Here is a 24,908-nt window from a genome sequence, read left to right as displayed (position 1 = left end):
GGGTGGGTGTCTGTTCACAGCCTTACTGATGACCGTATCTAACCCACTTCTGTCTCTGTGTATTTCTTGGTCCCACATCCATTCCTGCTCCACGATGTATGGCTTTTCCCTAAATGAAGATGTCTGCACTTGTCTCTGTTAAATTGCATCATTTAAAAAAAATTGCCTAGACTTCTAACTTATCAAGATCATTCTGAATTTTGTTAAGATATTAGCTATCCCTCCCAATTTTGTGTCATCTGGAAATTTCATAAGCATTCCTCCCACCTCTTTCTCCAAGGTCTTCTCTACACATGTGATTTACTGCTCACTGGTGACACTCACAGAAGTTAATGAGTCCTTTACATGGTGTCATCAACCTCCAGGACATCTCCCACACTTCTCCCCATTTATCCCGCTTTCAAAAATCTTGAAGATAAGTTGGAATTAAAAACAACAACTACAACAACAATGTGGGATAGCGCCAGTGCCTAAATCCAGTGTAGTGCTATAATTCAGCCACTAGATAGTGCTGTTTCATTGAACATATAGAGAATTGTTGTTGAGAAAGGAAGTTTTCAATTCCACATCACCTGTTCGCTGTCTAAAGGAGCCCCTCATAATCCTGCAAAGAAAACGGAAGCAGAAAGCCTCAATAAAGTTGCAGGATTTCAACATGATGTAGAAATGCTCCAAGGCATGAATACAAATGTTGAAGAGTGGAGAGCCCGTAATGGAGCTCTACAGCATCCCACACAATACCTCCTTCCCGTTTGAACACATGTTCACACCCTCATACCTTCACAGCAATTAACCAGTGATGCCTGTCCAGCATCACAAGTATTACTGCCCCATGGCTTCTTTCTGCAATTAACACCATGGGCTGGTTGCAGGCATAGTCATACATTGGACAGTATGCAGGGGTCCTGTTTGTGGGTTCCTCCTGGCTGACAGCTGGTTGGCCACTGTGTGAACATAATGCTGGACTAGATGGACCCCTGGTCTGATCCAGCATGGCTCTTCTCATGTTCCTAAGTCAACAAAATACTAACATAAATTACACTGTGCTAGTATAAGTGACCTCTAGCATAAGGAGAATACAGCTAGGTGGTTCAATGAGATCCTATGGAAAATGCAGCACTCCAGCTAATGCGATATGAGTCATGCTAGAGGTCAATGATGATAGTACAACACAATTTAAGTTAGCCCGTGTGTGTTCTTGGATATTGTCCGAAGACTATGCCCAGTGAAATGTGAGGGACTGAAGTTAAATATCTTATGTGACATTGATTTCAATGGGTCTACTCTTACTCCTCCTTGTACCTCTAGTTCCTCACAATTTCACAGTCCTGTCATCATACATGATCATTTCTTCTCTAAATCCAATCCATGGTCTTGTATTTTTGTGATTGGATCCAGATTTAGGTGTGTGAATCTGGGCTGGTGGAAGCAGACTCCCCCACACCATCCTTCCCATAGCAGCTCCTCCAACTCCCTGAAAATGGTATATAGGGGGCCACGGCTTCCTGCTGAATGGAGTGAGTTGTAGTGCAGAGCAGAATGGGGGCGAGGAAGGGCATCCCTGAAAATCTGGCAGAAGCTTCTTCGATGAGCAGTGGAAGTCGGATGCTGGATCCAACCCCTGGTGTCCATTTCTTGAGATGGGTCATTCTAAGACCAATTGTCCTTTGCAATCCAACAAAGCAGAAGGGGAGCCATCTGTTCTGATAAGAAAAACAAGTAATTCCCAGGTATTCAACCAGGAATTCCTAAGTGTGAGCTGGTGATTCCCTTCTATTTAATTATCAAGAAGTGTGTAATTAATTCTGCAGCTTGCCAAAACTCCTAGTGGAGCTTCAGTGGGCACTTGCGAAAACAGCATAAAGAACTGTGTGGGGTGTTAAATGTACCCAGTGCCATGTAGAGCTACTGCTGCAGTTGAAAATAGGAGAATCTGATTTTGGAGGGATGCTTTACACTAGTAGTTAGGATGGTGGGCATAGGTGTTATGCTGCTGGTACTCCTTTCACGTGTGGTATGCAAGGCTCACATAGTTAATTGCGGTGTCCATGATCCACAGCCTCCACTTCACAAGTATTATCATTTTGGAGACCTCATCATTGGTGGCATTGTTTCTCAAACTATGATTGTTGCCATTTCTTCAGATTTCCAAGAAGAACCCATGCCACCAGTGTTTGAGGACCTTGCGTAAGGAGTTCATCTTTGCTTGTATTCCATTATTTTTCTCCAGAAAGCTCATTCCTCGACCCACAGCCTGGCTAAATTGGACTGCAGTAAAAGTCAACACATTTAATCTTTCCTTGAAATTAATCTTTTCCTTGAAGAAAAGATCTTGCATCTGATTAAGTGATATGAAATGTGTTTTTTTCTTTTATGTGCCACAATACTGTGGGTTATTATTGAAGGAAAGAAGTCTCTTTTCAATCAGTTGGTGGAAAAAAGGCTGTTGGTATTATTTAACATTCTACATGTCTACTCGGAGCCAAAAAATGCCTCTTCTCAGCCAGATCAGGACCACTGGGTTCTACGACAAATGGGTTACACCTCCCTGACCTGTCCCCACCACCACCATCAAGTTCCTCCCTGTGTGTGTGTGTATTAAAAGGGGGGAAAGTTAATGTATGATTGTTCCCCTTTTTTGAACCCCATCCCCAGCACATGGGAGGAATTTCAAGCAGGGGGGAATTAATGTGGATGGAAGGTTTAACCCGACCCTCTCGGAGCCTATTGGTCCCAATCTGAATTGGGGCTGCACACACTTACACTGTAGTAAGAAAACAGACAAAGCTCGGCTACTCACTATGCCATTAGTGCTACGTTCCGTTTGGCTCTCAGCAATAGTTCCTAATGAGATCAATATGACTTACTCCTATGTAAGTGAGTATAGGATTGCAGACTACAAGTGGTTTTATTTCATTTTACTTCTTTTGTTTTGTTTCCCCTGTTGTTGTTGGTGGTGGTGGTGGTGGTGCTTTACTCCACCAATTTCTAAGTTACATCAAGTTCCTTCATGCACACTCTGCCTCATCTTATTTGCCTCTGTCTGTCTCTTCCTTTATGCTTGGTATTTCTTTTTTTGTTTTATGTTCCATGAATAATATCTGGAGCTGTGTGGAAATGGCCTCTCAAAATTCTCCACCCTATCTGTGGGAAGAGGACATTGGGGGGACAATTTCACTGAATTTCTCCAGGGGGAGGAGAAAATCTCCAACCGTTTCTCAGTGGTAAGGGTCACTATTGCCGGGGGTTATAGCACAGTTTCTTCTTTCTTAAGGGTTTTTTGGTGGGTTGTTTGCTGCCACTGAAAGTGGCAAGATGATCAACTGTGCTGGGAGACTGGCCCTGATTTTGCATCAACCACAATGCAGGTGTGAGCAGGCAGTGTTATGTATAGCTCCGTTGAAGAGGTGGAGCTAGTGCTGGGCTAAAATCTATCCTACAATTTCCTGAAAGTTTCTTCCATTTTTGTGCTTCGTTCTCAGGGCGTTCTTTAATTAATTGTGTGTGTGTGTGTGTGTGTGTGTGTGTGTGAGCTTACTTCATCGCTGCAAGGCAGCCGAGGGTGCTGTGCCTGCATTTTCTTTCTATTACACATCTCTCCATTGCTCTGCAGCCTCCCAGGCTTCCTGCACTTCCTGAAATAACCCTATGGGAGGAATGACCTCATGATGTCTTACCTTGGCTTTAATTGAAGTGTGGTAAGCCAAGGATGCTATAGGCTGCCGGAGAGATGAATGTGTAATGAAAGACCGGACATTCTCACACAGTCCTCAACCACCTCTTATGTAAGGCAAGGACAAGCAACCTGAACCAAATCCTTGAAGTTTTCTCTGGACTTTACTTCTCCCTTGAATTTTTTTTCAAAAGCTATTTCTTTTCTATCAAATTGAATGAGAATGGTCAAAAAATGTGGGAGAAATTTTTGGCATAGCGTTAATAATATCCATTTAAAGAGGGTCCATTCTTATTCATACTTGGATGCAATTAAATCATCATTCTTTTCACATATATTTATCCTTTCATGTTATTTGTACTCCACATTTCTACCCAAAAATGGTACTCAAGGCAGGATGGTCATTTTCAGGGAATGATTCGTTACTCAGATTTTTATACATCCCCCAGTGTCACATTTGTTTAGGGGAAATGTTTGGGTGAAACCTTGAGATATAATTCCCTTCTGCTCTTGTGAAAGGAGAATTTCACTAGAATTTAGTTCCTTAAATAAGTGATTGACTGAGAAAGTATAGTGAGTTATGAATTCTAATGCTGATAATTACTAATCGTGTTAGGTTGTTTTATCCTTGTGTAGTAGACGATTAGGCGAACACCTCATGAAAAGTGGCATTGTCAAATAGTGTAATAAATAAGAATATTGAAGAAGGTGCAGAACACAGTGGCCATTGTTTTACAAAATGTAGAGCATCTTTCTGATGCGGAATGCAACTCTCATTCTAGCATTGTGACAAAGAATTACCAGCACATCCTGGCCTTGGAGTTTGCAGTAAAGGAGATCAATGGAAACCCGGAGCTCTTACCCAATGTCACCTTGGGCTTCTGCATCTATGACAGCTATTTCAATGCACAGTGGACCTTTCATGCGATAATACAACTCATATCCACATTGGACAGATTGGTCCCTAACTACAAATGTGATGTCAGGGATAACCTGATAGCGGTTATTGGGGGATTGGACTGTCAAATCTCCCTTCATGTAGCAACTATCTTGGATGTCTATAAAACACCACAGGTAGGATATGTGTTTTTTCTGGGTGTGCATTACACCTCAGTTAATCATTGGGAATCAGGTTTTCCTTTTTTCACTCTAGCTTGTCCACCACTACTCTGATCTTGACTAAGTAAGGGCTCAATCCTAACTAGATAGGCAGCCACCTCCAACGTCAGAGGCGACCACCTATCCAAAGCAAGGCAGAAGAGGCATGGGGGGATCATTCCCTCCATGCCTCTCCTGCCTTGCTCTTTTTCATTAGACAGCCATTTTCGGCTGTCTAGCAACAGGGGGGCCGACCGGGAGAGGAAGCTGCCATATGACACATTGAATGCACAGCTCCGCTCACCCAGCCACGCCCCTTTTCAGTCGTTCTGCACTCCTCTTGTGAGCACAGAGGATGGGGCTTCCCCAAGCTGCCTCTGAGGCAGCGCAGACGAGAGGGATGGTCAGTTTTTCAGGAACCAACCTCAGAGCATGGGCTCCTAGGTCGGTTCCCAGAAATGAGTACATCCTATGGCCCACTAGACAGTGTCTAGCGGGCCATAGGATTGCTCTCTCCATGCATTAAATTACTTGTGAAAAAAATGGTGCTTAAATGAAGTCACAACTAGCTCTTCACATTGAATTCAATATGCTACTAACTCTAAGCTAGTAAGGTAGCGTAATATAACAGTTGAAGAGTGGGAATTTTATTACAAGGGGTTTCCAGTGCATTTCTCCCCTCAGTCGTAAACACACTAAGTGGCCTTATACCAGCCACTATACTCTGAGCCATGGCTTCTACGTGTACTAGAAGAGGGGTGGGGCAAATCACAGGGCTGTTGTAATATTACATCACTTGAACCTGTGATTGTTACTGACTTTCCTCCTCTCCCCAATCTACCCTTAGCTAACTTATGGTCCTGCTCCAGTCATGGGTGATAAAACCCCAGGTCTTTCCTTCTTCCAGATGGTTCCTCAGGAAACTCTGCAGTACATGGGAATTCTCTCTTTGCTTCTGCATTTCAGCTGGACGTGGATTGGGGTCCTTATGGTGGAAAGTGATGACAATGGAGAAAGATTTGTGCAAACTGCACTTCCAGCATTTTCCAAGAAGGGCATCTGTTTTGCCTTCATAGAAAGAAGCCCCAAATTCAGTTATTTCTCTGAAGTTAATGAGATGCTGCAACAAGGAGCGAAAATATATGATAAAATTATGGGCAACAAAGCCAACGTATTGGTGGCCTATGGAGCATCTTATTCTATTTCTTTTTTTGTATGGCTGAAATATATTTCAGAACATGAAAATGTGACATATAACCTAAAAGGTATAGTGTGGATAATTACTGCTCTGATGGAGTTCAGTATATTGCTCTATCAGAGGAACTGGGATATAGAATTAATCCATGGTGCTCTGGCTTTTACAGTTCACTCAAATGACTTACCAGAATTTTACCACTTTGCTGAGAGCAAAAACCCATTCAGTACAAGAGGAGATGGTTTCATCAGAGACTTCTGGAAACAGGCTTTCAACTGTGTCTTCCCAAATGCAGTTACAGGCAAATTGGATGGAGATATTTGCTCTGGTGAGGAGAAGCTGGAGAGCCTCCCTGGTCCTTTTTTTGAAATGAGCATGACTGGCCACAGCTACAGCATCTACAACGCTGTCTATGCTGTGGCCCATGCGTTACATACCATGTCCTCATCTAGACTCAAGTATAATGGAATAGAAAATGGTGGGAGACTGAAGAATTCATGGCAGGTAATGGGCTCAAAATCTTAAGATCTATATCTTATGTATCATGACAGTCCCCTGCTGTAAGCTGTCTCTCCAACCTAATAATCTGATGGCATTTTCAACTTCCTTCCTCTTCCATTCACAATACACAATATGTTATGGTACATTTAAATCTGCCAGTGGATAAACACATCTATTTATCTGATATCAACCTGCCTTCCATTTAAGAGAAGCATTAAGGCGCATACAGATTAATTCATGCAGCAGAGAAAAAAAACACATTAAAGGAGAATGGTATTGTAACTTTAGGTGAGGTGAGTCACAACAACAGGTTCCATCATTCCAAGACCCCAAATTCTACTGCTTATAAAAACAGCAACAAACAGGCATAGGTCTACTTGAAGGAGTATTCCCCTAGAAATGCAGTAAGGCCCAGATGTTTCAGAAGGCAACATAGGACCTTGAAAATTGGGGGGGGGGATCTTTGCTGATCACACACACTCCATCCTCCCTATCTAGATGTGGGCCTGAAAGACCAAGGAAAACTATCAGTGCATGAAGGGAAAGTTGTAATCAAGCACAATTTGTGACATTTCACAGCATCATCATTGATAATCTTAATTTCCAATTTCCTGGCTTTTGGGTGCTCTAGCCAACATGAGCTAGCCTTAACTCTGGTCTTAACCTGATGGTTTATTCATTTGTTTGTTTTTATCATTACATTGTAAATCAACTTTTCTTCCATAACATCTGTGACATCAGGAAACATATATGAGTAAGCATGTCCTACAGCAGGAGTGGTGAACCTTTGGCCCTCCAGATGTTGTTAGATCACTGCTTCCATCATCTCTGACCATTAGTTTGGAAGTGCAAGTTATGCCAGTTTGTATTAAAGGGCAAACCAATTTCTCCCCCATCCCGTGTTACTACATTAATACACCAAAAAGGGCGCTGGTGTGTTAATGTTTGATTGACACACACAATTGGAGGCTACATGTCACATAACACATAGGAAGAGTTTGAATTATGCAATCTTACACACATCTGCATGGAAATATGTCCCACTGAATTCAGTGGGGTTTACCAAAAAGTATGTGTATATATCTACTACTGAACATTGTTCAGGAGGCAGCAAATCAATCCATCCCAAAGAAAAAGAAATGCAAGAAAGCCAAGTGGCTGTCTGAGGAGGCTTTATAAGTAGCTGAGGAAAGAAGGGAAGCGAAAAGCAAGGGAGAAAGGGGAAGATATAGCCAACTGAATGCAGAGTTCCAGAGAATAGCAAGGAGAGACAAGAAGGCCTTCTTAAATGAACAATGCAAAGAAATCGAGGGAAACAATAGAATGGTAAAGACTAGAGATCTTTTCAAGAAAATCAGAGATATCAAGGGAACGTTTTGTGCAAAGACGGGCATGATAAAGGACAAAGAAGGCAGGGACCTAACAGAAGCAGATGAGATTAAGAAGAGGTGGAAAGAATACACAGAAGAACTATACAGGAAAGATCTTAATGTCCCTGATAGTCATGATAGTGCAGTCACTGAACTTGAGCCAGACATCCTAGAGAGTGAAGCCAAGTGGGCCTTAGGAAGCATTACTAACAACAAAGCTAGCGGAGATGACAGTCTTCCAGCTGAGCTATTTAAAATCCTAAAAGATGCTGCTGCTAAAGTGCTGCACTCAATATGCCAACAAATTTGGAACACTCAGCAGTGGCCACAAGACTGGAAAAGGTCAGTTTACATTCCAATTCGAAAGAAGGGCAATGCCAAAGATTGTTCAAATTACCATACAATTGCACTCATTTCACATGCCAGCAAGGTTATGCTCAAAATCCTACAAGCTAGGCTTCAGCAGCATGTGAATTGAGAACTACCGGAAGTACAAGCGGGGTTTTGAAGAGGCAGAGGAACTAGTGATCAAATTGCCAACATTTGCTGGATCATGGAAAAAGCAAGAAAATTCCAGAAAAACGTCTATTTCTGCTTCATTGACTATGCTAAAGACTTTGATTGTGACAGTGGATCACAACAAACTGGGGCAAATTCTTAAAGAGATGGGAGCACCAGACCACCTTACCTGTCTCCTGAGAAACCTGTATGAGGGTCAAGAAGCAACAGTAAGAACCGGACATGGAACAACCAATTGGTTCAAAATTGGAAAAGGAGTACAACAAGGCTGTATATTGTCACCCTACTTATTTAACTTATATGCAGAGTACATCATGAGAAACGCGGGGTTGAATGAATCACAGGTCGGAATTAAGATTGCCAGAAGCATTATCAACAACCTCAGATACGCAGATGATACCACCCTAATGGCAGAAAGTGAAGAGGATCTAAACAGCCTCTTGTTGAGGGTGAAAGTGGAGAGTGCAAAAGCTGGTTTGAAACTCAACATTAAAAAAACTAAGATCATGGCATCTGGCCCTATCACTTCCTGGCATATAGAAGGGGAAGAAATGGAAGACAGATTTCATTTTCTTGGGCTCCAAGATCACCGCAGATGGTGAGTGTAGCCATGAAATTAAAAGACGCTTGCTCCTTGGGAGGAAAGCTATGGCAAACCTAGACAGCATAGTCAGAAGCAGAGACATCACCTTGCCGACAAAGGTTCGTATTCGTATAATCAAAGCTATGGTTTTCCCAGTAGTAACATATGGCTGTGAGAGCTGGACTATAAGGAAGGCTGAGCGCCGAAGAATTGATGCTTTCGAACTGTGGTGCTGGAGAAGACTCTTACGAGTCCCCTGGACTGCAAAGAGGTCAAATCAGTCCATCCTAAAGGAAATCAACCCTGACTGCTCATTGGAAGGACAGATACTGAAGCTGAAGCTCAAATATTTTGGCCACCTAATGCAAAGAGAAAAGCCACTGGAAAAGACCCTGATGCTGGGAAGGATTGAAGGCAAAAGGAGAAGAGGACGGCAGAGGATGAGATGGCTAGATAGCATCACCAATGCAATGAATATGAACTTGAGCACACTCCGGGAGAGAGCAGAGGAATACAAATATATGATGAATACAGGAAGGCCTGGCGTGCTATGGTCCATGGGGTCACAAAGAGTCGGACATGACTTAACGACTGAACAACATGTGTATATAGCAGGGTGGGCAACCTGTGACACTCCAGATGTTTTGGAGTTCAACTTCTATGAACCTTAGCCAGTATAGACAATGGCAAGAGATGATGGCCATTGTAAGCTGTATTGGCCCCAGGAGCGTAGCCAAGTCATTTGTAGCGCTAGAGGGGCCTAGAGATCCATAATGCTTGCTTAAGTTCATTATTGGTGCAATTCCCTTGCTAGTAAGCCTCTGAGCATGTGAAGATGGTTCAAAGTGCCGAGAACAGCCTTCTCAGCGCATTCCTTACTAATGAGGAGAAAGCCTTATCAGGCCATGCCTGAGAAGTGAAGCTTGTTTATAGGTGGTTGTGCTTGAGAACCAAACACTTCTAGCCTATGCTGGGAATGAACGCTGGGGGTGCTTGCTAGTGCTATGCTGCCTTATTGCCAACATGTAGAGTATAAGACCCATTTGACCCAATGGCTCGGGGTTCAGAGAAGCTGTCTGATCCAACCATTGGTACACCTGTGCTGTAAGTTACCCAATAAAGTACTCCTTGTAAGTAAACCTTTGAATCTGATGTGCCAAGATAGTGATACCTCTAACTAAGAGTACAATGCCCACAGCTGGGGCAACACATAAGCCTAAACATCTGGATGGCCAAAAATTACCCACCTTATATAACCTAAATACCTTTCAGAGATAATCCTTCTTCAGGAGCTAAAAATATATGATGAATACTAATTAAGAGACAACATAAATATCCATTTTACAAAAACCTGAAATAAAGTAGATAAAACTAAAACTAAAATTAGTTTAGTTTAAATGCCTATATTAATGCCTAAATTTAAATGCATTTTATCACATTAAAATGTAAAATATCTAAAAACAAACTTCTGTACAATAAGACCTGCATTACATTATGGTGACCACATTTGTCTAAGAACAGGTCTTCTTGTGGAATCATGGTTCTGAAGAACAATAATCTATTTCTCTATCTTCACATGAGAGGATGAGCATGCCTTTAGGCGGTTTGTGGCCATATGAATAAACTTTACTGAAGAAGCCCCCCCACACACAATGATCCACTAACCTGAAGTCAAACACGAATTATTGAAATGCGTTGTAACAAATACAAATACAGAAGTCCACAGCTTTTTCTGTTTTATGCTTCCCCATGGAGAAGTACACTCTCAAGAGGTCTAGATCTCTAAACAAAATTAATGATAGGTGAACATCTTTAGAATTTGAGACATCAGAAAGTAGGGGCTCCTTTGGTAAATCATTTTTTGAAAAAGAAAATGGACAAGGGTCCATATTATTCTGGGCTATTGAGAAGGGGAATGGGGATGAGACAGGATTTAGGAAGAGATAGTTGTTCTGTATTGTGTCTTTAAAATGCTTGTCACCCAGGGGATTGAAAGATTCTCTGAATTTTTTGATGTATAAATAGCAAAACATGGTCAGCCTCACTGAATGCTATGGACATAATATACACTGACTTCAGCAAAGCCTTCGAGAAAGTGCCCCTGATTAGCAAACTAGCTCAAAGTGGGCTACAGAATCTTACTCAAAGAATGCTTATCAATGGGATCTTCTCAAACTGGGGAGAGTAGCTCAGGGCTCAGTCTTGGGCCCAGTGCTCTTCAACATTTTTATTAATGACTTGGAAGAGGAGGTGCAGGGACTGCTGATCAAATTTGCAGATGACACAAAATTGGGCAGGATAGCTAATACCCTGGAAGACAAAAACAGAATTCAAAGTGATCTTGATAGGCTGGAGTGCTGAGCAGAAAACAACAGAATGAACACAAGCTGAATATGAGCCAACAATGTGATGTGGCTGCAAAAAAGGTAAATGCTATTTGGGCTGCATTAATAGAAGTATAGCTTCCAAATCACGTGAAATACTAGTTCCCCTCTACTCAGCACTGGTTAGGCCTCATCTGGAGTACTGTGTCCAGTTCTGGGTGCCACACTTTAAGAAGGATGCAGACAAACTGGAGAGGGTTCAGAGGAGGGCAACGAAGATGACCAGGGGACTGGAAACAAAGCCTTATGAAGAGAGACTGAAAGAACTGGGCATGTTGAGCCTTGAGAATAGAAGACTGAGGGCAGATATGATACTGCTCTTCAAGTCCTTGAAAGGTTGTCACAGGGAGGAAGGCCAGGATCTCTTCTCGATCATTCCAGAGTGCAGGACATGGAAGAGTGGGCTCAAGTTACAGGAAGACCGATTCCAGCTGAACATCAGGAAAAACTTCCTGACTGTTAGAGCAATATGACAATGGAAGCAATTACCTAGGGAGGTAGTGGGCTCTCCCACACTGGAGGCATTCAAGACAAAGCTGGACAGCCATCGGTCAGGTATGCTTTGACTTAGATTCCTGCCATTGAGCAGGGAGTTGGAGTTGATGGTCTTATAGGCCCCTTCCAATCCTACCATTCTATGATTCTATGAATACAATATTTACATTAGGACAAAGAGTAACATGTAAGGTAATGGGTTAATAGTATGCTACAACACCATGGATTACCTGTAAGTGTAAGCAGGAGCTTTTGAACCTATCACAAACATAGCTATAGATTGGTCTTAAATCAGTCCTAGGTGTTCATAAAACCATATTAACTTGGTAGTCAAAGTAGGAGTGTTACCTGAGAGTGCAGTTCTCCAAAGGGTGGTTGGGTGTTAATGCTTGATTGACCCAGACTATTTGAGCATAATGTCACACAACACATAGGCAGTGTTTTAACTATCTTACACATATCTACATGGAAATATGTCTCAGTGAGTTCCGTGGGGTTTACCCAGACGTCTGTGTGTATAGCAGGGTGGGCAACCTGTGACCCTCCACTTGTTTTGGTGTTCAACTCCCATGAACCTTGGCCAGTATAGACGAGGGTAAGGGATGATGGCAGTTGTAAGCCTAAACACCTGGATGGCCACAATTACCCAGCCCAGGCATATATACTAGACTGTAATAGATCAGTCTTTTCCTTGCTCTCCCCATATCATTCATTGGTATTCTTATTTCTCAAAGTCTGTCCAATAGTCTAAGAAATGCATTAGCAATACTTGGTATTCCACTCTTCTTATGCCCATGATACACTTGTGGTTGGGTGGTTTAAGATCACTGTCTTTTCCTTTCCAACCCAGCTCCATCACTTTTTGAGAAGTGTCTCATTTAACAACACTGCTGGGGACAAGATTTCCTTTGACCAGAATGGCGAGTTAGTAGCTGGATTTGATATTATTAACTGGATCATTTCCTCAAACCAATCTTTTCATAGAGTGAAAGTTGGGAAAATGGATGCTGAGGTTCCTGCAGACCAAGCGTTCACCATCAGTGAAGATGCCATAACATGGCACAGCTGGTTTAATCAGGTAGGATCCAATTGTCAACAATTTAGAAAGACTCACTCAGAGCTTTGCATGAGCAAGCGATTTATTTAAGCAACAAAACTGTTTGCTGAATGAGATGTCACCTGAAATTCATAGACACTTCAGATGCAGATGCTAAAGCGCTGATCTATTCATTGGGCAAAATGAGACAATTCAGTTCCCTTTTTCCATTCCTGTTTAAGACCTGTATATCATATTTATTCACCAATAACCAGTATTTATAAACATAGGGTGTGGGGCGATGTAACTGATCAGCCTCAATAAGTGCTTCCAACAGGAAAGGAGATTTTGAAGGTGTAAAAGTGGTAGGACCATACCAGATCCGAACAAATGTTGCAATTGCAAGTATTTCCATTCAGCCAAAGAAGGCAGGTCATATTTGGCAAGCAAAGCCGAGGATTGGCAAGTTTGTGACAAATCATTGTTTTTGAAATTTGATCTACATTGATAAGTTACTGGTTTTCGTTCACTGCTTTGTATACAGTTTTCTGTGGAAAAGTCACATATAAAAAGAAAGGCCGCAGAAAATGTAGGATTCCAAGTACAGCATTCTCAATAGTATCATTCTTTCTTTTGTGTATGGATTATGCACAGCCACTTTCTGTATGTACTGAGAGTTGCCTTCCTGGTTTTAGCAAGAAAGTGAAGGAGGGGGAGCCGTTTTGCTGCTATGATTGCATCCCATGTCCAGAAGGGAAGGTTTCACACTGGAAAGGTAAGGACTATGGTGGTGGAATATGTTTAATTCAGACATAGTAAATTAACTGTGCAACATCCCCTTAAGTAAAATCAAGTTCCCATATTTCTCCCTCCCTCCACTGGATGGCAAAAGCCCTCCTGTAGGCCTCCATTTAAAGCCTTGCTGCCGATCTGTTTTCTCTGTTTCTGATATTCTGCATGTTGTGATGTCCACTTCCTGTATTTATGATGTTCAAGCTGTGAATGCATGGCTTATGTAGCCAAAATAGCACCACCAGGACAAAACAGGCAGGCATAAGCAGCTTTGGAGGAAATGCAAGGTTTTAAGAAAGCCGCCCCCCCCCAAAAAAAGTGGGGGGGATGAAGAAAAAATAATAATAATGGGGAAAACCTGAGCATGCTCAATCACCATAGAATGCTGAGTGCTTTGGGCAGGGATGGGTAGGAGACAGCAGGGAAGAACTAAACTGCTGGACTCTTGAATAGCAGCACTACATACTGCAATGTTTTGTTGCAGGTTCTATTTCTATAAATCCTATTAATCAACCAATTGAGTTACTAATATCACTGTGGAGTCAAAATTCAGTACTTAAGATTTAAAGGAGAAGACATTACCTTTAATCCAGAAGAATTGGTTCCAGCATCCTGGGATCCTGAAGATCTTTGATTATAAAATACAGTCAAGATAGCTGGTATAGGCCTGAAACATTTTAAACCACTTCTGACATTTATATAAACAGAGGGTTGTGACAAATCTGTCCTCACCAAGGAATTCTATGAGATGGAATAGCAGTTTGGGGGCACGGGGGCTAGCCTCTCAGTTAAACACTATCATTCAATTTTCTCCAGCTCAAGCTGTCACCCGGAAATGCAGGTTTTTACTGACATCTGGTACCGGACACAAAGAGTTTAAGTTCAGCAACAACTCACATAGACCAAGCTTTTGTCTTTTCTGTCTTTTTACTTATTTCAAGTAGATCCCTAGTACAGAATAAACACTAAGCACACAATACTGACATAAACAAAATAAAAACAACTTCAAGACAAATTTCTAGGAACAAGGCTTGTGAAGAGCCAAACATCATAGTAAATATGGCATCTTACCAGTCTTCCCAAATCAAGCAAGGAAGATGTGTCATATTATAACTTATATCTTTGATCACCGGACTGTCTTTTATACACGTTAAGCATCTTTTTCACATCTTTATCTGCTCATGTACATTCAGATTTTATGTTTCTTTTCAATACAACGGAAATGCTAAACGTATCACTAAATCTACTCTAAAAATCTGTGTCTCCTGGTCTTAAAACTAGATTTTCTAGCTTCAAAAACATGTCTGTCAGAAAACATCATAATATACAACTAATATGTCAGTGACGAATTAAATGTCTCAGAAATAGTTGTATATAGAGTGTACCCTTGGAGGCCTGATGTTTCCATTTTCAAGCATCCCTTCATTTGTTGATTACTTTTCAAGTTCATGGCTGTTATTGCACATGACCAAATACCATTGTCACCCCCTTGATTTACAATACCCTATTTTGACACTAGAAGCTCCATTGTAAGCTATGTACTGCTCTTTATCCTGGCACAGATGTTTTCCAGAATGTTAGTTATCACAACACAATTCCCACAAGAATGTACCTTGAAGAGCTTTACTCTCGCCCTAAGAGGCCCAGTTGTGTGGGATTGGGTGCTGGAATAGAACCATGAAATCCTAATGCAGAATATCCTTTGATGCATTTGATCATGGAATCTACTAACTGTTTAGCTAAGTCAGGGCAATATGGGTCCCAATATTTGGGAGCCATTACATGGGGCTTTTATTGTGCACTCGTGGTGGGTCACTCATGGATGTTTGTGGGTCCTTTTCACGATGTCGTCATCCCCTGGTGCCACTTCTGAGGCTTTCTAGCTTTATCCCACAATATTTTACCTTACCGATAATGTAGCAATAAATTATATCACTATTAAAGGGGATGTGTAATTCTGGGAACCCGCAATATTGCCATAATGTCACAGAACCATCTAGTGGCTGTATAAATGGAGCATAGGGAACTTCTGCCCAAGGAAAATGGCCAAAAAACAAAACAAAACAGGAAGCATGTGTATTGTGCTGATCAGGTTGCTGGAAAGTCTCTGGAAGAAAAAACCCTGGCAGGGGTGCAGGATTTCTGCCTCATGTGACAACATCCTTTGTCACAAGGACAATAGTTAATGATAATCCTCAGCACCATTCCATGTCACATATCACAGGAACAGCGTATAGTCCTCTAATTTGAGAGGAGAAAAGGTATGTCTGTGAGAGAAACAGTTACTGCATGTGGCTCATGGCATGTTTCTTTTCTTTTTCAGACATAAATGACTGTTATAAATGCAGAGATGAATACTACCCAAATAAAAAGCAGGATATGTGTATTCTTCGGAATATTAGCTTCTTATCTTACGAAGAACCTTTGGGGATCAGTTTAGCCCTGTTTGCTGTTTTCTTTTCTTTGATAACGTGTTTGGTGCTAGGAACATTTAAAAAGCACCATGACACTCCCATTGTCAAAGCCAATAACAGAAATCTCACCTACATTCTCCTCATCTCCCTCCTGCTCTGCTTCCTTTGCACTTTGCTATTCATCGGCCAGCCTCGGGTGGTGACATGTCTCCTCCGACAAACCGTTTTTAGTATCATCTTCTCATTGGGTCTGTCTTGTGTGTTGGCCAAAACTATCACTGTGGTTCTGGCTTTCATGGCCACCAAACCAGGATCCAGAATGAGGAACTGGGTGGGAAAAGGACTGGCCAACTCCATTGTTCTTTTTTGCTCCCTTATTCAAGCAGGCATTTGTACTGTGTGGTTGGCAACCTCTCCCCCATTTCCAGATGCTGACATGCATTCACTGACTGAAGAAATCATACTGGAATGTAATGAGGGGTCCGTGATTCTGTTTTACTGTGTCCTGGGCTACATGAGCTTCCTGGCAATTGTGAGTCTGGCAGTAGCTTTTTTTGCCAGGAAGTTACCAGACAGTTTCAACGAAGCCAAGTTTATCACTTTCAGCATGTTGGTTTTTTGCACTGTTTGGTTATCTTTTGTTCCAACCTACCTGAGCACTCAGGGAAAGTACATGGTAGCTGTGGAGATCTTTTCTATCTTAGCCTCCAGTGCTGGGTTGCTGAGTTGTATCTTTTTCCCCAAATGCTACATTATCGTGTTGAGGCCTGAACTGAACAACAAACAGCAGTTAATAAGAAGACGGAATTGAAGAACATAAATAGCAATACATGTGCTATACTCGACAGTCTACAAAAGGTTCCTACACTCTCCCCTCTTCTAGTCTACAGAAAATAATAATGACAATAATTATAACAACAACAACACTAATAGAAAAGACAGAACTGCTTGATATGGATTTCAAATCGTGTCTGTTTTGGCCCTCAGTTTCCATGTACAAGACACTCAATAGTTTATGGGCAATGTTGAATTTGTAAGTGTTTCCTAGTCTTTGAATAATGGCACCACATATAATTAATCTTTGGAACTCATTGCCACAATATGTGTGGACACACACATGCCCCTGCCCCAGCTTAGCTGTCTGTTCATCATGATGCCTACATGGGACCTTCAACTAGGGATGGTGGAGAATTTCTCCCTGAAACTTCGGGGGGCCGAGCGCCAACGTGTTCGGCCCCCCGAACAAGTTTTGGGGAGAAATTCTCCGCACCCTCCCACCCCCCGCCCCCCGCACCCCCCCCGGGACAGGACTTACCTTTGCCGAATGTCCCTCCTGGCGGCGGGTCCGGCCGGCGGTTCGGCGGGTGTTCGTGTGGGGCGGGAGCGGCAGCCGGTCTTTCGACCAGCTGCCGCCACCGCCATTGCAATAAAAGAAAAAAGAAAAAAAACGCCCCCGTGATAGGCTACGTGACGATTAACGTAGCCTATCACGGCTAGATCTGCAAAGTCAGCTGTGATAGGCTACGTTAATCATCACGTAGCCTATCACGGGTGACTAAAAAAAAAAAGCGCGTACGCAAATGGCGGCCCCCATAGGGAGCCGCCATTCGCGTTCCTTATTTGGTCGCTGTAGACTACGTAAAGGTTTACGTAGACTACGGCGAAAATAAGGGCAACGCTATTTGCCCTTATGGGGTAATGGGGTAATCTATGGGGGCCGCCATTTGCGTACGAGCTTTTTTTTTTTTTAAGTCACCCGTGATAGGCTACGTGATGATTAACGTAGCCTATCACAGCTGACTTTGCAGATCTAGCCGTGATAGGCTACATTAATCATCACGTAGCCTATCACGGGGGATTTTTTTTTTTTTTTTTAACTTTTGAGTTTGCAGCCGGGCGAGGCGAGGCGCCTCCTCCCTGGCCTGAATTTCGGCCGGGCGAGGCGGGAAGCCTCCCCCCCGGCCTGAACTTCGCGGGGGGAGCAGCGAAGCACCTTCCCCCCACCGCGAACAAGCTTCGAGGACAGGTAAGTGACTTTCGTCCACCCCTACGTTCAACTGTGGAGGCAATGTGCCCTTGGATACCATTTGATTGGAAGCAAAGGCAGGGAAGGGCTGTTGCTTTTATGCTCTGGTTCTGTGCTTTCCAGAAGCATCTGGTAGGCCCCTGTGGGCAACAGGATACTAGATCTGATGGACCTTTGGTCCTATCCAGCAGGGTTTTTCTGATCTCAGTGTGTGTTTGTGTGTGTGTGTTTGACAGAGAGACAGAGAGGGGGGAGAGAGAGTGTGCATTTGAGTATTCCAGGTGGATCTTTAGCATTAGACTCTGAATTAGCCAATATTGGCATGACCATGAGTCGGTCCAAACTATGTGCCATGTCCTATCAAAATCAACTTTATCTCCATGTGTATGGAAATAAATCTTTTAATAGACTATTGCGGCCATGAATAAGGAATATGTTATTTTAAATGAATGCATATTCCAAATGGATGGAACATCAAATAATATCCACTTCCATGGTGGAAGCTGTTGTTATAAAATCTGCTTCATTTTCCTTCTTCTGATTGGCATGGGGCAGTGGTAACTAATTAGAGATGTGAGCAAATGGCATCTTGAAAGTCTACACCTGATTTGTCGACAGAAAAATTGTTATGGGGCGCAATTCACCAAATTTCTCAGGGTGGAGTGAAAATCCCCAACAGGCTATCACAGGGGCAGTTCACCGTTGGTAGGTTTGTATCACCTCCTCCCCCCCGCCTTTTTTCATTTTTACTTCAATTTTTTGTTGGTTTGTTTTTGTGCTGCCACTTCAGTTGGGAACAGCAGCAGTTGAGTTGGCAGTCGAGTCCCCAGATTAATGTTCTGTTATCCTGTGACAACAGGAAACCACATGAGAAAAATCACCAGCAGAATTGCTCCTAACTAAGTGTGTATAGGATTGTGTCTGCAGTAGTCCATCACAAATATGCCCGTTGTGCTTCCATTTGGCCCTTGAGGATACCCAGAAATCCAAACTGATGCATATGGCTGTCCTGTGCCCTTAAGCATTATATAGAAAGCCTTAGCCCTTTCATACTGGAAGGCCCTGATAGTTTTGTTCCTCATGTGTGTGGGGGAGCAGGGAGTGAGTGAGAGGATCCTACATCTTCACCTCCCCCCTCTCTCATCCATCAGCATTCTGATTGGGGTTGCAGCCTCGGCAATGCAATGTCACAGGCCCCATCATGGGAGCCAATCGGTTGTGCCAGTCACATCCTTAAGGTGGGACCTCACATTGGACCTGTTCCATGGGTATAAATAGGGGATCTATCATGGGGTTTTGGCATTGCCATTGCAGCCCACAGGATAATTTTGTGCCATGGCAGGCTGGAGCTATCTGCCGTCCACATCAACATTCTCCCAGCATACATGCCGTGTTGCCATATCGGTCAGTGATGAGGCTGTCTGGAGTATTGATCCTTGCCCTACGCAACACCAGTGTCTATGAGCTGCATCCGATAAACCTTATGACCATATCTAACCTGCTCCTGTCAGTGCATTCTTCTTGCTTCAACACCCATTCCTGTTCTTTGACACTGGCAGAACATTTCAGCATTTGTGGCTTTTCCCATGACTGCTACAGTGATTACCAGCCATGGCAACAGTACTACACTTGGAAATTGCGTGTGAAGTGGCTATGGAGAAATATCTTCATTATCTGTACTATCAATAGGCTATCACCAATGAGAATTGGCTGAGAAAGGAAGAAGTGCCAGATCTGTGCAATGCAGGTATAGTCATGGGTCCATAGAGACATGCCTGCAAAGGCCACAAGAAGACCTGTGATCCCAGTCGGGAAAATCCTGAACTCTTTTACAGTCAGGCAATGGTGCCCAATTATTGCTCTGACAGATTGAATCAGAGATCCATAGCACTGGAAGGGGTTATTTAGTCCATCCAGTCCAACCCCCTGATCATTTCCAGAATCTAAGTTAGAGCATCCCTGAGAGATGGCTGTTCAGTGTTTCTTTGAATACCCCTACTGTTGGAGAACCCACCACCTGCATAGGCAGCTAATACTACTCTGATCTTTAGGGAAAATTTCCTGATGTTCTGCTTTCTGTAACTTAAGCCTTTTAATTCATGTGCTACAGTCTTGGATGAAACTGACCTATTGAAAACTTGGCAAGAAAGTGGTTTTGTGGCAGACTAGGACGGATAAGTTGATGTTGACCTTGGATCAGTTAATGGGTGCTGATGATGAGTTTTTTTCATTCTCAGCTTTGCAGGCCAAATACAATTTACCTGCTCTGGCTGAATGGCAATACTTGCAATTGCTATATAGAATCATAGAATAGTAGGGTTGGAAGGGGCCTACAAGACCATCGAGTCCAACCCCCTGCTCAATGCTACATTTGTTAGTGTCTAGGTTTGGCCCTGCTACTTTTACAGCTTCCAACTTTCCTTTGTTATTGGAAACACTTATTAAGGTTGATCAACTCTATCGACCCACAATCCATATTCATAGATACCTATTATTGGTAAACAAATATAATATACAGGGTCTTAAGAAGGAACAGAATACAGAACTGGAATGTCCAGTTTTGTCTGCTCAGTGGATTGCTGCTTTTTCATCTGTATCGGAAGCATCTCTGACTCTAAAGTTATGACTCTATGCCTTATTCAGCAGAAATGATTGTTCCTGCTTCCAGGAGAATGCCCTATCCGGCTAGCCTGGCCACGGGAGGGGGGGGCATTGCGGGTGGCAGGGGAGAGAAAAGATGTGGGCGACTGCCACTGGGTATGGGAGGGGCCCTAGAGGCACTTTTAGCTCTCCTGGCCCCACCTAAATGCCTCTTTGAAGCATGGCTCCCTCCTGCCCTCCCTGTATGAAGTGTGAGTTCTGCTGGTCACCCTTTTGGGGACCAAGTACGAACTTTTGGCTCATAGTCCAATTGGCTGGGGCTGTGTGTCTTTTTGCCTACTTCACACTGTAGGTTGGCTGGGTGTGTCCTTTAGGAGAATTTGGCTTCATCTGACAGTTAGCTCTCTTTGGCCACATTTCTCTAGGTAAGCTGCTAGGGATGGCAATGCAGATTCGAACAGGGATCGTGAGCATTCAGAGGCACTGTTTGGGTGACAGGTGATGCCTGAGGCCTCCTGCTCTGGGTTTTGTGGCCCCAGGGGGGATAAGGGTTACCTGTGAGCCCAACCCACCTCACCCACCTGGTGTTTTGTAGCCCAGGAAGGGGTGACAGGGGAAGGCTTACCTCCTCCAAAAGAGGTAGCCCTGGAAGGTGGTGAGCTGTGGCACACTCTACAGGCTTTGAGTGTTTTCACCCATTACAGTGCCTAGCTAGTGGCTGGCACAGATTAGTTGCCTGTCCAGGTCTTTCGCCTTTGCAGAGTGATAAATAAGTGCAGCTCAATTTGATACCAATCACTTGTGTCTGTCTCTTTATTTCCCCCTTTATGCCTGCACTGCACAGTCAGCTTCTCCACGCCATTTTCACAGCTCAGAGTGTGATATTAATGGAAGCATAGATGCTCACCTCTTATAATGCAATAGATTGAGGACCTAATAACACTTTCAACATTTGAATGGGCATGGGTGACATATAGGCTCCACTCGTGAATGGATACAAGTATGCATATTTGCTCTGTCATTGTTGAAGTTTGTGTATAATTTCTCCCCCCCCAAAAGCTGTACTTTCCTTCACACACACACACACACACACACACACATTTCATGTGCATTAATTGAAACTGATAATTCAATCATGTAGTTAGTTTTTTTCCCTTTTTCAATGCGTTGTTAAAAATTACAATAAAATTATAAATATTTTTAAAAACCTGCCTTTCTGTAACTTCAGCCTTTTATTTCATGTGCTACAATCTTTGATGATAGAAACCAGGTTGTGTCCCTCTTCTGTGTGGCAACCGTTTAGGTACTTTGAAAGTTCTATCATAACCCCCCTCAGTCTTCTCTTCTCAAGAGTTAGCATACCCAGTTCCTTTAATATTTCCTCATAGAACTTAGTTTCTATTCCCCCGATAATCTTTTTTGCTCTTATCTGAACTTCTCCCAAGTTTTATCAATCCTTCAAGTCTAATGTACAGAACTGGACATGGTATTAGAAGTGAGGTCTACCCAGTGCAGAGTAGACTGGAACTATTACTTCTTATGGTTTTGAAACAATACTGGTGTTGGTGCAATCTAAAATTGCATTTGCCTTTTTTGCAGTCACATCACACTGCTGACTCACATTCAGCTTGTGATTGACTACACCTCCAAAAACCTTTTCACACATACTCTTGTCAAGCCAGGTTTACACCATCTTTTACCTGTGCTTTTGATTTCGTTTTCAATGAAGATGTTTGCACTTGTCTCTGTTAAATTGCATTCTGTTATTTTTTTGCCCAGACTTCTAACCTATCAAGATCGTTTTGAATTTTGTTTCTGTCTTCCACAGTAATAGCTATCCCACCATTTTTGTCTGATTTAGAAACTTCGTACGCATTCTCTCTCCCCACCTCCTCATCCAAGTCATTAATGCAAATGTTGACAAGCACAGGGCCCAGAACTGAGCTGTGCTGCACCCCATTCAACACCACTCTCCAGCTCGTTCACATTACCCACCCTCATGCCTTCACAACATTTGACCATTGCCTGTCCACCATCACAATTGTGCTTGCCACATGAACTGTTCCTGCTGTTGACACCGTGGGTTGGATTCAACTATAGACATACACTGGACAGTATCCAGGTCAACAAAAGTGCTAGCCTTATTTATGTTGTGTTAGCATAAGTGACCTCTAGTGGACGGCCAATACCATTTCCTTGCACAATGGGATTCCCCAGAAAACCCATTGCAACTGGTGCTGCGATAGAGGTCACTTAAACTAGCACAAACCCCTTCATGGATCACTGCCTTGTTGTGGTGAAGGGGCTTGCGTAACTCAGTGAACCCATAAGCTATGCTGTGCAGGGCCACCCAAGACGGACAGGTCATGGCAGAGAGTTCTGACAAAATGTGGTCCACTGGAGAAGGAAATGGCAACCCACTCCAGTATTCTTGCCAAGAAAACCCCATGGAACGTTTCACAAGGCTAAAAGATATGACGCTGGAAGATGAGACCCTCAGGTTGGGAGGTGTCCAATATACTACTGGGGAAGAGCAGAGGGTATTTCCAAATAGTGCCAGAAAGAGTGAAGTGGCTGGCCCAAAGCCGAAAGGACACTCAGCTGTGGATGTGTCTGGTGGTGAAAAGAAAATCCAATGCTGTAAAAAACAATAGTGTTTAGGAACCTGGAATGTCAGATCGATGAATCAAGGTAAGCTGGAGGTGGTCAAACATGAGATGGCAAAATTGAACATCGACATCTTGGGAATCAGCGAACTAAAATGGACAGGCATGGGCGAATTTAATTCAGGTGACCATCATATCTACTATTGTGGGCAAGAATCCCTTAGAAGAAATGGAGTAGCACTCATAGTCAAAAAAAGGGTGGGGAAAGCAGTACTGGGGTACAATCTTAAAAATGATAGAATGATCTCAGTACGAATCCAAGGCAAACCATTCAGCATCACAGTAATTCAAGTCTATGCCCCAACCACTAATGCCGAAGAAGCTGAGGTTGATTGGTTCTATGAAGACCTACAACACCTTCTAGAACTAACACCAAAACAAGATGTCCTCTTCATCATATGGGATTGGAATGCTAAAGTAGGAAGTCAAGAAATCACCGGGATAACAGCATGGCCTTGGTGTACAAAATGAAGCAGGACAAAAGCTAATAGAGTTTTGCCAAGAGAACACGCTGACCATAGCAAACACTCTTTTCCAACAGCACAAGAGGCGACTCTACACATGGACATCACCAGATGGTCAATACTGAAATCAGATTGATTATGTACTTTGCAGCCAAAGATGGAGAAGCTCCATACAGTCAGTAAAAACAAGACCTGGAGCTGACTGTGGCTCAGATCATGAGCTGCTTCTTGCAAAATTTCAGCTTAAATTGAAGAACATAGGGAAAACCACTAAACCATTCAGGTATGACCTAAATCATATCCCTTATGAATAAACAGTGGAGGTGAGGAATAGATTTAAGGGATTAGACCTGATAGACAGAGTGCCTGAGGAGCTATGGACGGAAGTCCGTAACATTGTTCAGGAGGCAGCAAGTCAATCCATCCCAAAGAAAAAGAAATGCAAGAAAGCCAAGTGGCTGTCTGATGAGGCTTTACAAGTAGCTGAGGAAAGAAGGGAAGTGAAAAGCAAGGGAGAAAGGGGAAGATATATCCAACTGAATGCAGAGTTCCAGAGAATAGCAAGGAGAGACAAGAAGGCCTTCTTAAATGAACAATGCAAAGAAATCGAGGAAAACAACAGAATGGGAAAGTCTAGAGATCTCTTCAAGAAAACTGGAGATCTCAAGGGAAGGTTTTGTGCAAAGACGGGCATGATAATGGACAAAGAAGGCAGGGACCTAACAGAAGCAGATGAGATTAAGAAGAGGTGGAAAGAATACACAGAAGAGCTATACAGGAAAGATCTTAATGTCCCTGATAGCCATGATAGTGCAGTCACTGAACTTGAGCCGGACATCCTCGAGAGTGAAGTCAAGTGGGCCTTAGGAAGCATTAGTAACAACAAAGCTAGCGGAGATGACAGTCTTCCAGCTGAGCTATTTAAAATCCTAAAAGATGATGCTGTTAAAGTGCTGCATTCAATATGCCAACAAATTTGGAACACTCCACAGTGGCCACAAGACTGGAAAAGGTCAGTTTACATTCCAATTCCAAAGAAGGGCAATGCCAAAGAGTGTTCAAACTACCACACAATTGTGCTCATTTCACAT

At 42.9% G+C, this 24,908-nt stretch overlaps 1 protein-coding gene across 1 annotated transcript; it reads left to right on the top strand.

Moving 5' to 3' along the window:
- The first annotated feature begins 1,969 nt into the window (after positions 1 to 1,969).
- LOC146341868 (vomeronasal type-2 receptor 26-like) lies at positions 1,970 to 16,871 on the top strand. The gene is made up of 6 exons (XM_084807717.1): positions 1,970 to 2,187; positions 4,456 to 4,747; positions 12,669 to 12,896; positions 13,367 to 13,372; positions 13,509 to 13,629; positions 15,970 to 16,871. Exons 1-6 carry the CDS (start codon positions 1,970 to 1,972, stop codon positions 16,869 to 16,871), a joined length of 1,767 nt encoding a protein of 588 aa, XP_084663843.1.
- The last annotated feature ends 8,037 nt before the right edge of the window (positions 16,872 to 24,908 follow it).

The sequence above is a fragment of the Heloderma suspectum genome, chromosome 6, assembly GCF_057233095.1.
Source record: "Heloderma suspectum isolate Gila_16-S chromosome 6, 16-S_ref, whole genome shotgun sequence".
In the NCBI taxonomy this organism is placed as follows: Eukaryota; Metazoa; Chordata; class Lepidosauria; order Squamata; family Helodermatidae; genus Heloderma; species Heloderma suspectum.
The sequence above is the reverse complement of the archived record's forward strand: the minus strand, read 5'-3'. Positions and strand labels throughout refer to the sequence as shown.